The sequence below is a fragment of the Exophiala aquamarina genome (assembly GCF_000709125.1).
Source record: "Exophiala aquamarina CBS 119918 chromosome Unknown aczIA-supercont1.9, whole genome shotgun sequence".
Taxonomy (NCBI): Eukaryota; Fungi; Ascomycota; class Eurotiomycetes; order Chaetothyriales; family Herpotrichiellaceae; genus Exophiala; species Exophiala aquamarina.
In genome coordinates this window covers 659,928-674,412 of record NW_013550579.1, presented here as the reverse complement: position 1 = coordinate 674,412, position 14,485 = coordinate 659,928, and the positions used below count along the sequence as shown (strand labels likewise).

General features: G+C 50.5%; 5 protein-coding genes across 5 annotated transcripts; 3 read left to right on the top strand and 2 right to left on the bottom strand.

The window, feature by feature from the left end:
• Positions 1-511: 511 nt before the first annotated feature.
• A1O9_09213 (uncharacterized protein) lies at positions 512-4,520 on the top strand (the record flags this gene model as incomplete). Its single annotated transcript, XM_013401907.1, has 2 exons — positions 512-1,670; positions 1,738-4,520. 2 exons carry the CDS (start codon positions 512-514, stop codon positions 4,518-4,520), a joined length of 3,942 nt encoding a protein of 1,313 aa, XP_013257361.1.
• Positions 4,521-5,092: 572 nt separating this feature from the next.
• Positions 5,093-6,445, bottom strand: A1O9_09212 (guanine deaminase; the record flags this gene model as incomplete). Its single annotated transcript, XM_013401906.1, has 1 exon — positions 5,093-6,445. One exon carries the CDS (start codon positions 6,443-6,445, stop codon positions 5,093-5,095), a length of 1,353 nt encoding a protein of 450 aa, XP_013257360.1.
• A 344-nt stretch (positions 6,446-6,789) lies between these two features.
• Positions 6,790-8,741, top strand: A1O9_09211 (uncharacterized protein; the record flags this gene model as incomplete). The annotated part of the gene is made up of 6 exons (XM_013401905.1): positions 6,790-6,983; positions 7,035-7,437; positions 7,490-7,544; positions 7,598-7,877; positions 7,930-8,454; positions 8,510-8,741. The coding sequence occupies 6 exons, from the start codon at positions 6,790-6,792 to the stop codon at positions 8,739-8,741; spliced, it is 1,689 nt and encodes a 562-aa protein (XP_013257359.1).
• Positions 8,742-8,839: 98 nt separating this feature from the next.
• Positions 8,840-10,202, bottom strand: A1O9_09210 (uncharacterized protein; the record flags this gene model as incomplete). Its single annotated transcript, XM_013401904.1, has 2 exons — positions 8,840-9,085; positions 9,135-10,202. The coding sequence occupies 2 exons, from the start codon at positions 10,200-10,202 to the stop codon at positions 8,840-8,842; spliced, it is 1,314 nt and encodes a 437-aa protein (XP_013257358.1).
• Positions 10,203-10,869: 667 nt separating this feature from the next.
• Positions 10,870-12,657, top strand: A1O9_09209 (uncharacterized protein; the record flags this gene model as incomplete). The annotated part of the gene is made up of 5 exons (XM_013401903.1): positions 10,870-10,968; positions 11,032-11,804; positions 11,863-12,068; positions 12,127-12,307; positions 12,378-12,657. 5 exons carry the CDS (start codon positions 10,870-10,872, stop codon positions 12,655-12,657), a joined length of 1,539 nt encoding a protein of 512 aa, XP_013257357.1.
• Positions 12,658-14,485: the final 1,828 nt, after the last annotated feature.

The following is a 14,485-nucleotide window of genomic DNA, read 5'->3' as shown; positions in this document are numbered from 1 at the left end:
TGTCCTTACCTAAAGGACCTTGCACCACTCCCCTCATCCGTACCGTGCTGGTAAAATCTAGGGCGCGGTTGTCGATTACCTGCATGGTCATTTCATCCATTATTAATTAAAGAGAACGCAGGTGTCACCCACATGCTGCAGATAGGAAAAGTCTGACAAGCATTGAGGCTGCGGGCGACTTGGGCAAATAATTAACGAAGCCTGCAAGCGAAGACCGACTTACATATCAGGCGCCAAAAGTGGCTGATTGGAGTTGATGCTTGCAGCGTCCAGCCAATGCTTAGGGGCTGCCCTTCTTGGTCTTCCTCGCTGAACTTACCAGCCTAACCGCAGACATCTTGCCGCCTGGTCATGGCATTCAGCTTCTTTTCCTCCAGGAGCGGCTGCAACGAGGAGATTGCTAAACCGATGTTGAACGAGGGCTTCTCAGGAAGACGATGATGTGGGATGTCACAATCCCCAATAAACGTTGCTCCTCCACTCACGCTCTTGCCCATATGCACTTGACGCAATGGCTTCCGAAGCCCAGAATGGGCCAACGCCAAATGGAATCACCCATCATCAGTGGCAGCCTGTTCTTGAGGATCGCGACCAGCCCATCCTAAGACCTCTACCTCATATCCTCGATAACGGCGTCACTGAGTTGTGGTGTCCTCCTGTTTCCACAGATGTTCTCGCCGACATCTGCTTTGTACATGGCCTCAAGGGCCATCCCTTCAAAACCTGGTACGACAAGAGAGGTCCGGCCGAGAACGAAAACCCAACGGCCCCCAAGAGCAAGAGGTTCAGGTTCTCAACGTTCGGCTCTAGCCGTGCAAAAGAGAAGCAGACTATCCAGCCCGATGGAGACACTACGCATCCCGAATTACAAAAGAAACGAGGCTGCTATTGGCCGCTTGATTTTCTTCCAAATGATTGTGCCAATGTAAGGGTCATTACGTATGGCTACGACTCACATCCGTCCCATTTCTACGCGGCACAGACGAATCAAATGACTATTACTCAACATGCCAATAATCTCCTCCAGCAGCTCACGAACAATCGAATCGACTTTTTGACAAGGCCGATCATCTTTGTTGCGCACAGTCTTGGTGGAATACTGGTGAAGGACGCAATCGTCCAATCCGCCCAGTATGAGAACCATCTGAAATGTCTCAATCAATCCTGTTCTGCGATCTTCTTCTTCGGGACGCCTCATCGTGGCTCAAGTGCCGCTAGATATGGTGAAATCTTGAGCAATATCGTGGGCGCTCTGCCGGGTGGCTTTAGTCTCTACAAGGAGATCCTCAGAGGGCTGAAGCCCGACGGAGAAAAGCTGAGCCTAGTCGAAGGCGATTTCAATCAACTTCTCAATCAAAATATCCCTGCCCATGAGAAGATCCAGCTTTATAGCTTCCAGGAAGGTAAAGGGCTGTCGTCGATAAAGCATTTGGATGGCAAGATTGTCCCAGATTCGTCGTCCTTCTTCAATCGAAAAGACGTCGAGCAACGTTCGCATGTCAACGAAAACCACATGGATATGGCACGCTTCCGCTCAGCAAACTCATCAGCCTATGCAGATTTCAGGTCGGCATTGAAAGGCTTTCTCGCAAGAATTCAGGCACGGGAAAGGCAATTGCAAACTGCAGCACAGAAAGCTGAGCACGCGCGTCTTGCGGCCGAATGTCAAGGTGTGTGACATGTGATTCATCCCAGCTAGTTTGTCTTCTGCTCAGGGAGAACTGACGCTGTTGCCAGTCCTGAAAGAAATCCTGGATTTCAAAGAACGGTGTGTTCGACAACAACAAATCAGCGGCATAGAAACGACCCAAAAAACATTTGATTGGATTTGGACCTCATCCTTTAAAACCTGGCTCGAGGAGGACTGTCCGTTCTTCTGGATCTCGGGCAAGGCGGCAAGCGGGAAGTCGACGCTGATGAACTACATTGCACATTCCGAAAAAACTACTGAGGTTCTACAACACGCTCATCAGAAGCTGTGGAAAGTGATTTACTTCTTTTTCGATTTCCGGGCACGTGACGGCATAAGCAATAGCTTTGAAGGATTCTTGAGATGCCTCCTTTTTCAGCTTTGTCAGGATATACCTGACCTCTCCCAGCACGTCCCCGAACTACAAAACTTTATAAAACAATTCGCCCGAAATGAATTCTTTGAAAAGAGATCCTTGCAAATTCCAGCATTGGCTGGACCAACGGGATTCCCCGGGCACCTGCCCCTCGAATCATTGAAGAATGCTCTCCTCCAGGCGCTTGCCAGCTGTTCAGAAAATATCCTTATACTCCTGGATGGCCTTGACGAGTATGATGGACGACAAGTGGAATTGACAAACTTCATCAAGGGCCTTCACCAAAAGAATATCAAAATATGTACCGCGAGCAGACCTGATCCTCCATTCCCAGACGCATTCGCTGGTATGCCAGTCATTTTGATGCAAGAGCTAAATTTTGACGCTATCAAGTCCTTCGGGTTAGACGTTTTGGAAAAATTCTACTCAGCTCGGCAGTATGAGCCTGTTGCTCTACACGCTTTGGCTGAGGAAGTCGCACAAAAATCCCAGGGTGTTTTCCTATGGGCTCGTTTTGCCGTCAATGAGCTGATAGAAGGCCTGAGCCGTGGTGAACGACTGGGATCTGCTGAACTAGAACAAAGACTTGCAGAATTACCAGAGGAGCTGCACCAGATCTATTCTCGGATTTTTCGACGTTATGCACCTGCCCAGAGAAAAATAGCAGCGCTCTTGTTGCTGTTGATTTGCTACAAGCAATCTGATCTGACCACAGCCATGCTTGCAAAGGCACTTTATTATGTTCCCTCATCATGGAATCTGTCCTCTCCGGATGCAACAACTCATCTGCTTGGGATTGACGACTCCTCGTTCTCGATGAGGCTACTTGCTGTTACAGGGGGCATTGTAGAAGTCTTCAAAGCTCAAGCCGAGTTTGATGACATAATATTCGACTGCGAATTGCCTCGTTTGATTCACAGAACGGCAAACACCTACCTGGAACTCGGTGGCTGGAAGGAGCTGGTTGGAGATATGTCCACCCCTGACTTAGGCCACAAGATATGGATGCAGATCTGTGCTGAGGCCATCAGGCAGGATGGATCGAAGCTTGCTCTAAGATTTGCCAGCGCGGACGCGATATCCATACGGTTTCAGTTGAGGTTTCTTCGCGCGCAGGCCTTTTCTGATCGTGAGAACAACATAGGTGCAGGTGGCAACACTAGTGCAGAACTAAGCTCCACTGAGATGGTTCTAACTCACGTACCCGCTTCTGAGACACTTCTTCTTGCTTATGCCGCGAAAGCCGTGTTTGAACATGCTACTGCCTACGAGAAGCTCTCCAAAGTTTCATGCCGCAGAATCATTGGAAAGTCTTTTACTCCTGCGTTTATTGAGGTCCATCAGAAGCTGTCTTTCAAATGCAATTGCCGATTTTTGGCTAGCATGTTGGAAAGTCATGGCATTCGATTCGAACTAATGAATTTCTCAGTGTTTCACATGTTAGCCTATTATGTGGATGAATTTCTTCAAGAAAACCTTCAGCGGGCCAGATCTAATCACATGCAGCACATTGTCGACAACATCTTAAGTGCAGTAGGAAGAGGAAAGTCCGCTAACTTTAGTCGGCTTTTGAGGTTTCTCAAGGCTCAGGTGGTTTTCTCTGCTTGCAAGCGGATATATAATCTGCACTACTACGAAGACGATTGGGCTCAAATGCTCACACTTCTTCTAAAATATGGGGCGACCATTGAAAACCATGAGCTTTTGTTCGCAGTCGGCTTCAGCACACCAAGAATACTGAGATTGTTAATGGCAGGACGCCAGAGTTTGAATATTGCGAACGTGGATCTGAAACTTTTGAGTTGGTTCTTAGGATGGGAATATCCCCAAGTTGAAGAATTCTTTCAAGGAAAGACACTCACACTTATGGCTGGTCTCGGACTTCGCATTAGACTCGGCAATCCAGAAAACGATAGGGAAGTTCTCCGAATCCTTGAAGAATGGGGTGCACACATTAACGATCAATGCGGTCCATTGGGAGGAGTGCTCCATTACGCTGTCGCTGGGGTAGGCACCAATCCATATATTTTCAGTAACCCTACACTTCTAGAATTACTCTTTGAAAATTCTGCGGATGTCAATAATCATGGACCCCGGGGCAAGCCTTTGGAACTTCTGTGGCAGTTCGCGAACAGTCACACGCTAGACCGCCAAAATCAAGTCAAAGGAGTGCGCGACACGATCCGAGCGTTTGTCAATCATGGTGCTGTCAATGAGTGCATGGATCCAAATGGACTCGTGCCTTCTGAGATCCAAATGAGGCTGTTTGGGTGCAATTGGACGGACTACCTAGAGTGCCAGCGGTATTATCGAGAAGGACCGAGAGATGGAAGCGGGGTCTGGCCCGGGCCGGTACCGTATAATCCTAAGGATGGAGATCCGAGACGCGAAACTTTTCAAATCCCCTATGAAGGAGCCCGGAGGGAATATCGTTTGGCTATGGGTATGGAATAAATGGAAAACCACGGAGTGGATAGAGTCAACCTCGGACGACGAGGAGAATAGCTCACAATACTGATGGTGCTTATAAGTCTGATAATCCAATCCAATCGAAGGCTCGAGGGTTGAATTATTGTTACGATTTATCCAATCATGTTTCTCTGGTGAGGAAGATGCTGCTGGATATCAGGGCGGATTTGGATTGCGGACGCAGCGGCTGGAGGGGACAATCGATGCAATCACCACCTGAAGCACATTTCACGATCCAACTCACTCCATTCAAAGACCATATGTATCCCGTCCTAACTATGCAGCAGCTGCAGCTACTATCTCCCGAAGTTGCTAACATACTTGCGGTACGGTGGATATTAGATGACAAGATGAAGGCGGAGCATAATGAAAATCCAGAGCTACTAATCATCGCCTGTTCTCTTTTTCATTCGCTGCTGCGCCCCTGTTCTACAGCTACATTTCATTTAGAAGTTGCTATACTGGATAGGGAGATATTATTTTGACTATCCAACGCTCGGCTCAATGGTTACCGGTGACAACTGCCCGAACGAAAGGCGTGATCATTTTGCGGGTCGTCACACCGAGCCTTTGACCTGACGGCCTTTGACATAGACCTCAGCGATATTGCGATCATCCGCCGTGATCAAAAACTTTTCAAAGATGATTTCAAGAGTGTCTGACTTTTCGAGCATGGTCATGACTCCATCGATTTCCGTTTGGAGCACAAGACCATCAAACTCTTTGCCGACTTGGAAGTTTCCAACCTTGTCATCCAGGCTGCAGACTTTAGCACCACCCAAGGTAGCGAGGAAAAAGCACTGCCAGACGGAGAGCGCGGACTCGCCCGTCATGACCTGCCTGGCGTTCGAGACAATGATCGCCTGGCGGATTGCGTCAAGGATGCTGGACGAGAATCCTCCGCCGCTGTCCGTACCCAGACCGACATTGATTCCCTTTTCGAGGAACTTTGCGATCGGCGCGGCCATGAACCCACCTCCCACCGTCGTGTTTGACACAGGACAGTGAGCCACGCCACTGCCCGCCTCTCGAAGCTTCTCAATCTCATAGTCAGTCATGATGGTGCAATGAGCGAGTATACTGCGGTCCGTCAGCAGCCCATAATGCTCGTAGAGATCGGCCTCATTCTGAAAGCTCGGAAACAGGCTCAGGGTAGCGTCGATTTCCTGCTGTGCCTCGTTGAAATGCGTCTGGATCGGCAGCTCCGGGTTCTGCGCCGCGAGGGCCCCGAGACCCGTCAGCAGCTCTTCATCGCAGCAGATCGCAAAGCGCGGCGTCAGAATCGGTCTGATCAGCTCCCCCGCCGGATCAAGCCCGCGTACGTGATCAATGACTTCCCGAGTGACTCTCAACGACTCCGCCGCGTCCTTGTCGCGGTAGTAATCCGGCGCACTGCGGTTCATGTTGCATTTCCCGATGAGCGCTCGCTGCCCTTTCTCAAGGCATATCTCGGCCAGGATCTTCGTGGCCGGCCCGTGGAGCGAGCCGTAGTACGAGCAGGTCGTCACGCCTTGCTTGATGAATCCGTCGACGCAAGAGGAGTAGATGGCTCGTGCGTACTCCGGGTCCGCGAATTTCGCCTCGTTCGGGAACGTCACGCGCTCCAGCCAGTCGAGGATGTGGAGCCCGCCGCCCAGCCCGCGTTGCGCCCATTGTGGGGCGTGGTTGTGCGTGTCGACAAAGCCTGGGATCAGGAATGAGGTTGCTGAGAGGAAACGGAGTGTGGGCGGGGATCCTGGGAGATTCAGTTGCGAGAGAAGGTCCTGAGCGGAGGAGGTGGGTATGCCGTGCTTGATGTGAGATATTCGGCCATCTTGGCCGACAACCAGGAGGCTGTCGGGGAGAATCTTGGTCGTGCCATCGTCCAGACAGTGTGCGATTGTGCCGTGGAAAGCGAGTGGCTGATCCATGACCGGGCTGGAGGGATCAATGTCGTACTTGCTAGCGGTATCAAAACGCCTGGGTCACTGAGGATACCTGGAGGCAGAGGAGAGCCGATTAAAGAGATGAGAAGTACGAATAACGAAGTAGTGGAAGCATAAGAGGTGGTTATCTGCAGGTCACGTGTCAGGCTCTCCCCCGCGGGTGAGTTCGGGCGAGTTTCCTGAATCAGCCAATCGTTCCGAGTGACGAGCGTGATTTGAGCAATCTCGTTGAGTCAGCGATATATCTCCTTTCCACGTTCTGCAAGAGCCTTGGCCAGCTGCATATTGCTCCTGCAATCTGCCGACTTCTGGCGAGTAGAACCCCAGGTATGTACTCACCAGCCAATTTCGAGTCACCCGTTGGTGCTCTACGATCAACACAGCGTGCGCCTCAGAGTTGCACGCGGTGCTCTCGACTCAAGATCAAATGTGACAAGAACGCCCCTTGTAATCAATGCATCAGGAAGGGCATACCGGATGCTTGCTGTAAGGAGACGGTTCTCGTCCGCGGTGCAGTCACCACGTAGGTGCACTCTGAATGAATAAGGCCTATTCTAGAAGCTTATTGGGGTAGAGCGCCTGCCAAAGACCGTTTGCCGACATACAATGAGCTTCTCGAAGAGAACCGGAGATTGCGGCATGCAATGTATCTGTCAATACCTAAGCCCCAGTCTGTCGCCACACTCGATGCGGGCGCGGTACAGGACTACGACCTATATGAACGGTATCTCTTTGACAACGTCCAGCAGGCACCTGTCCGCCACCATTTCGACCACGACTGCATTGTCTTCCCGACACGGGATTGCAGCATCAAGCTGATCGAGCATGACAAAATTTGGAACTCGTGGGTGCACTACGCCGTGCAATACCCAGAGTTTGACCACGAGCATGAACTCCTCTGGGAGAAGTTATCCGCTGGCACGCCTGCCGATCAGATCGATCCCGCGTGGCTGGCTCTATACTTTGCCGTCCTTGCTGTAAGAATCCGTCAATTGCTCTTTAGGATCGAATGCTCAGAGACTCACGCAGGCTGCCTTGCTTACTATGGATGAAAGGGAGAGCATCAATCTAAACCTTCCGACAGGTAATGACGCGATCAATCGATGTTGGTGCATTTAACACTGACAAAGCAACGAGGTGACGTCGATTCTAGTCTACGCTTGTGGTTCGATACGTCACTTTATTACCTTCATTTCTCAAATTTTATGAGAAGGGATGATGTTCTCACCGTGCAGACGATCGCTGTCTTAGGAATATGCTTTAACACTCTCGGGGAGTACAAGTTGTACAAGAACTTGTGGTCTTGCGCCATTCGCATCGCGCAGGGCTTAGGCATGGACAGATCCATGGTCACCAGCTTAAGAATCAGACCACAGTTGTGCCGCAGGCTATGGTGGACTTTGATTATCTGTGAATGGTCCGGGTTTGCTCCGTCGCGAAGTTGAAATCAGGAGCTGATCTACAACCAGGCTATCGGTACCATGGTATGCACCATGCATCACAGAACATGATTTCAATGTCCCGTTACCGGAGCTGGAGTTTGAGCCGGCCATGACTGCCAAAGGCTGTGATGGAATAGCACCGTGTTCTCCCGTCGACTATCACATCTTCATGATCAGTGTTTCTTCCGTCTACCAGAGATTTCGTCGAGATCTACGGTCCATGGAAAGCCCCGTTGTGCAAATTGTACAAGACACAGATAATAAGCTGGCTGAGATAATCTCGAGCCTCCCCAGCCATCTACAGCCCGATCAGCCTCAAGACGACTACACAACTCGGCGCGACACAACTTATCCTTGGATTGCTTGGCAAAGAGTCTACCTCACGCTAGTTCTATTATATTACAGGATGGTCATCAACCGCACACTGCAAAGTTCCTGGCTTGTCGATCAGGACCAGTACGGTGGACCGAGGGCGATCTGTCTCAGCTCGGCCAGGGGCATTCTATTGATTCAACGTGAATGGACAATCCCGTTGACCAAACGCCGACAATGGTAGGAGCAAGTCGTGGTCACCAGTGCTTATACGTGCTAATTCGACCCTTCGCAGGGCTGCTACTGTCCATATTTATGCAGCCGTCGCTTGTCTGTTAAATGATATTGAAGTCCACGGCCTTTCCGGTGTCACCGATTGCCGGGATCTTATTGACCACTCAATTTCGTACCTCTCACAGCTTGAGGATACCAGTGCTGTAGCAAAGACAGCTGTCCAAATCTTAACACAACTGGACAATGACCAAGGAGCGGGAACTTTAGGTCCAAGCCAACGATTGACTACTTGAGCTAGCTAGATCTATTGCTATCTGCCGATGGCGAAGTTTGAAAAAACAGTGAGAATCGATATCGCTGGGCAAGGAGCATTGTCATTTATCGCTGACTTTCATAGGCTGTAACCGAGCGCCGCTTGGGCCTCATTAGAAAGACCTTGATGGCCAGTGTATCCCCTGAATTTGGTCTCGTCCGTGTTCAAGCCATCGGCATAATCTGGAGGCGGCTTACCAGCCAGTGTTGATTGAAGCTGGTGTTTGATATAAGCCTCATTAACAGCTGTTCTTGGGCAGGCGGCAACATATGCGACGCTGGCGTTTTCGTCGCCATTATGCTCAGGATCCACTGCATGACAAAGCTGCACGCTGTTAGTACTCTTGATCTCGTTACGAAGAGACTCGACTTACATCTGCATGCCACCAGACAGTGTCACCTGGCTTGATAAGCGGTACATGTACGAGACAATCTTCCAGCCGGAGGTGCGGATGTGATAATCTGCTAAGATATTGACTATGTTCCTTGAACGTGCCAGGAAACCAAGCACCTTCTGCATCGAATGTCCACTTGCTGGCATCCAACATGTCTGCTTGGCTAGCAGGAGGCTTGAAAAACGGTCGGAGCAAAATGTATGCAATCGCTGTGGTTATGTTTGGGTACAGCAGTATCGTTCCTTCTTCTGCGGCGGCTTTGGTAAGAGCCGTCCAGCCCTGGAACGACCGGAAAACCGTGGAGTGCGCAGCTCCAGGAAATAAAAATTGATCAGCGTCTTTGCGGATAGTGAGATCGAAGGCGTCGTGCTGTCGTGGACTCCCGGAGAAGATGTGATGGTATACCTTTCGGTAGGTTGGATCAGCCCATCGGCAAAGGCTTCCAGCATCGATATGAGGCCCGAGGCCCAAAAACTCCTGCTGGGGTGGACGGTCCCGGACGCCGTCGCTGTACAACAGCGGATCGGAAGACGCGTGGCCAGAGTCATCATGCCACAGCTGATTCAGCAGCCGCTGCAGCTTCAGGTGATCTGGATGGGTTCGCACGGCGATCTGCGTGGGCGAGTCGTAAATGAGCAGCATACTGGGAGATTCCGCTGGCCAGCCTTTAATATGTGCCTTGTTATCGGCAATGTAGGACTTGAGGTTCTGGTACAATCCAGTGGCCGTGGCTTCTGGGATGACCTGGCGAACAACAAAGCAGCCATACTGCTTGATCTGTGCCAACTGGTCCTCAGAAAAGCCACCTCCCAGAACATCTTTACTGTTGAAGATAGGCACACAGTTGCTTCTCTTATTCGCAAGATCTGATGTGACGGCTTCCAGATCCTGGCATACTTGGAGCCAACTGGTCTCAAGAGCCTCCTGGCCATATTGCTCGAGAATCGATCTCTTGCTGGCAGCATACTCTGGATCTTTGGGATGGTACCCATTGGCATCTGGGCCGTATTCCCGCCATGCGGGCCACGACTTGATCTTGCCTGGCATCGCTTTGGGCCAGATGAGTGGCGGAACTTCGTGGGTGAGGTACGTACGTCTAATTCTGAGATAACAGCATCGAATCCGGCAGGAGATAACGGCAGGCCTGGCGGCGGTCAAAAATTGAATATCTAGCAGCAATACCATTTATTGTTGCAACGAGAGAAGCTGCTGCGTAAATAGTGCGGGCTCGATAAGAAGTAGGCTAAGCATTGTCAACAATATTGCTTCCATAGGGAACGTCAGTCCAGTTGATCACGGCCGAGTTTCGGGTGAGTTTAAAGATCAACGAAAAGAGTTAGCAATCGCTTCAGTGAATCCCTGGCCCTCCTCCAACTGGTCCACATATCCTAGCCGCTAAATACGGCAATATCAGATTAGCGACGTTTTGACCACCCAGCTCTATCCCAAGATTCACGGGTGAGCACGGGTGAGTTTAGGCTTCACCCAATCAACCCGCCCGTTATTCAATCAAAACACACCCAACGCTTTGAAAAGGTGAGCTGAGGGAATCGATGAGACTTGCGGAGAGATACATACGTTCATTCACAATCAGATGCGGCGCCTGCCGGCATGGACAATACATATAAATCAACAGATCAGGAGACATGGGTGTTCTGCAGGTCTCCAGCATCATCGATCGTCGTCCTTCTTTGTGGCAAAGTTCAACACCAACATGGCCAAGTTCGAGCGTAACTATGTGTCAGGATGGGTGCCCAGGAACCCCAAGATATTCACTGTGGTGGTCATAGCGGTCGCTGTCATCAATTCTGCGGTGAGTATATGCCGTCAACTGCACGCAGCAAAGTATACGGTGTCTCTGACGGTTGAAATGTAGACACTGGGCTATGATTCGTCGGTGATGAATGGACTGCAAATTCTGCCATCCTACACAGAGTACTTTAACCTCAACACTACCACCAATGGCCTCAACAACGCTGCTGCATGGATGGGTGCCATCTTGTCCGGTCCTTTGATGCAGATCGTCCCGGATACGTATGGTCGCAAGAATGCTATCCTGTTCTCTGCCATCATCTGTTTTATCGGAATCATCTTACAGAGCGCGGCACAGAACATCGGCATGTTCATCGTGGCGCGAATCATTATCGGCCTTGGTTCTCAGCTGTCCAGTGGCGCGGCACCTGCGCTGCTGGGTGAACTCCTTCCGGCTGTTACTCGAGGGCGGATTTTAGGATTCTTCTTTTCTTGCTTCTATGTAGGCAGCCTGTTATCTGCCATTATCAATTATGGCAGCCAGAACATCCAGTCGACCTGGTCCTGGAGACTCCCCTCGATGCTTCAAGTGATTCCCAGCTTGCTCGCCTTGGTCTTGCTGCCTTTCGTTCCTGAGTCTCCCCGCTGGTTGCTCTCCAAAGGCAGGCACGAGCATGCACGAGAGGTATTGATTGTTGTTCAGGGAGGCGGTAACCCCGAATCCGAAAGCGTGCAGACAACATTCGCAGAAATCGAAAGCGCTCTGGCCGCCGAAACGGCCATGTCCAACTCCAATCCCTGGGTCGAGATTGCGGCCACTCCAGCGAACAGGAAGCGCCTCCTGATTCTGTGCACCTTCGGTGTCATGATCAACTCTTTTGGCAACTTTGTCATCTCGTGCGTGATGCTCCCATCGAGTCTACTTGCACATGTCACTGACGTATCACGATGACAGGTTCTACTTGGACAAGATACTCACCCAGGCCGGCATCACCGAAGTCAATACGAAGACCCAGATCAATGTCATCCTGAGCTGTTGGTCTTTTGTTGTGGCTTGCTGTGGCAGCTACTTGCTCGACTTCATCGGCCGACGCAAGCAGGCACTCGGCAGCGTGGCCGGGATGATCGTGTGCTTATATGCCATTGCCGGAATGATCAAGAGTAAGCATTTGGCCTTCTTCGCGTTCTCCAGGGCATCCAGAAACTCACCCGTAACTAGCATTTGGAGAAAGCTCCAACAAATCCGGAATCTACGGCACCATCGCCTTCATCTTCCTGTTCCAAGGCCTCTACGCATTCTCCATCACCCCTCTGACGAGTCTGTACCCGACCGAAGTCTCACAGTATAAACTCCGTACCACTGGGATCGCCATTTTCCGCATGCTGGACAGCGGATTCGGGTAAGCATCCTCCTCCTTTCTAATGTTCTCCATCCACGTGATGCCCTTGTCCTGACACTCTTTCAAACAGGCTCATGGCGTCCTTTGCGCTCTCTTATGCCATGGCAGACCTGGGATGGAAGTTCTATTTGATCAATGCTTCTTACAACATCATCTTCCTGGCCATTATCTACTTCACCTGGGTGGAGACCAAGGGGATTCCGCTGGAGGAAATCGCACTTAAATTCGAGGGATCTGCTGCCTTTGCTGACTCCAGCGTCCTCGCTATCACTGGTCAGCATGTGGAGGAGACGCAAATGGTGGAAACGAAGCAAGCAAAGTCAGAAGTGAGCAACGATTCGTCGGCCTGAGGGATGCCGAGAAATATTTTAACGTTGCTAGCTAAGATGAATGGGTAACCTACGTATCATTTTTAGTCAATATCGAGCCAGTTATGTAACGTGTTCAACGTTATCATCGACTCCACTGTGACGAAGCCACCTTGGAACGTCCTTCATGACATGCAACGTGCGCGCGAACGGACGCACTCTTCGTCATCATGTCACAGAATCCCACGTCTTAGTATAGGGCGCTCGATTTATAACTGAAGATGGCCCATCATTTTCCTTCTGCTCTCACTTACTGAAAGTTCAAGTCAATAGTCATGGTTGCATCCACTTCAGGGGTCGCTCAATGGCGCAACGGAACTGGCATGCCTAAGACGACAGCACGATACAGAAACCCTCTGAGCTTCAACTCTATCCGCCAAACCAAAGACCAGCATAGTTTTTGAATCTATTCTGGCGCAGGCCGCATCGAGAAGGCAGGAAAGAGAGGATGAAGCCGTCAACTCTGAGTTCTGCGTTAGCCATATTCGGTTCGATATATAGTCAAGAAGCTCCACCTGATTTGTCGCAGCATAGTCCTCCGAGCGGCAATCGCGCTGAACTCATGTTGCATGTTAGCACAAAGCCACGGTGTCATTGGTTGGGAGGTTTAAAACATCACACATGGTATCTGCGCGTGAGAGTTGATTCATTTTTCTGTGGAGATTCTGATTTGCTTTCGACATCGTAAGAACCACTGTTCGCACGCTACGGAGTTCCGTGATCATAAGATAGACTATGAATGTGATCTAGCCCTTTTGCTACTGACTGGTCACTCGTGATCCAGTCACAGCTGTCCCATCAGCAAGAAACGACATGACTGAATTACTCGTCTTCCTCTTCGTCATTGCCTCCTTCTTCCTCTTCATCGTCGTCGTTGTTTCTGGATCTGTCGTTTCTAGAGTTATCCTCTTCCTCTTCATCCTCATCATCATTGTTCCTGGATTTATCGTTCCTGGAACTGCCATTTGTGTTGCCCCCCTCCTCTTCCACCTCGTCCTGGTCCGCATTGCCAGACTCATCTTTAGCGCTGAAGTAGACCTTGAGCAGAACGTTATTGCCCTGGCTCGGCCCCCGTGCAGTAAGAATATAGTCATTGTCATGACCGTTCATCTTGCCCTAGTACGAATTTCCTCCTGCGAATGGGATGTTCCAGTTGAATTTGATATCCCAGTCATTGTGGGGCTTAAAGGAAACGTTGCACCAGCCTTGCGTACCGGTGGCAAAACCTTTCGACTCGCTCATGAATGCAACCGCCTTCCCTGGCGGAATAATCTGAGGAGGTTGGGCAGCTGTGGTCCATGTGCCATGGGATAGGCCGTTGTTAGTAATCCAGAGTTTTCGGTTGCTGAAGTTCTGAAAGACAATGCCACAGCTGGTGTGCGAGTCGGCGCCCTTGCGGTTCATGAGCTTGTCATTGAGTGACATTCCGGCCGACAAGAGCGATCCAGCGGCGGCTAAAAGAGCTGAAGCCATCTTGTTTGGTTATGCTGGGGTGTGTGCGAGGAAAAGCTGATGAGAAAAGAGATACTGCAGCACAAATGATGGGAGATATCGCGCAGAGTTGCTGATGCTGGAGAAGGATAACAGACAGCATACGGAAAAGGGAGAGACTTATATACCCATCGCCGACGTCCCTCTGCAGACTGCTTGAGACATGTTTTCCTCAACAGTACTGAAATCGGGATCTCTTCTGCATCCCATGCTTCGACTACTGCTTCAGCTGAACGAGAATGCAGGTCTAGATCCTAGCTTTTGACATACATAACAGACGTTCCAGGAATCCGGCCTGCCAAGTGGCAAGCTAGTGCTC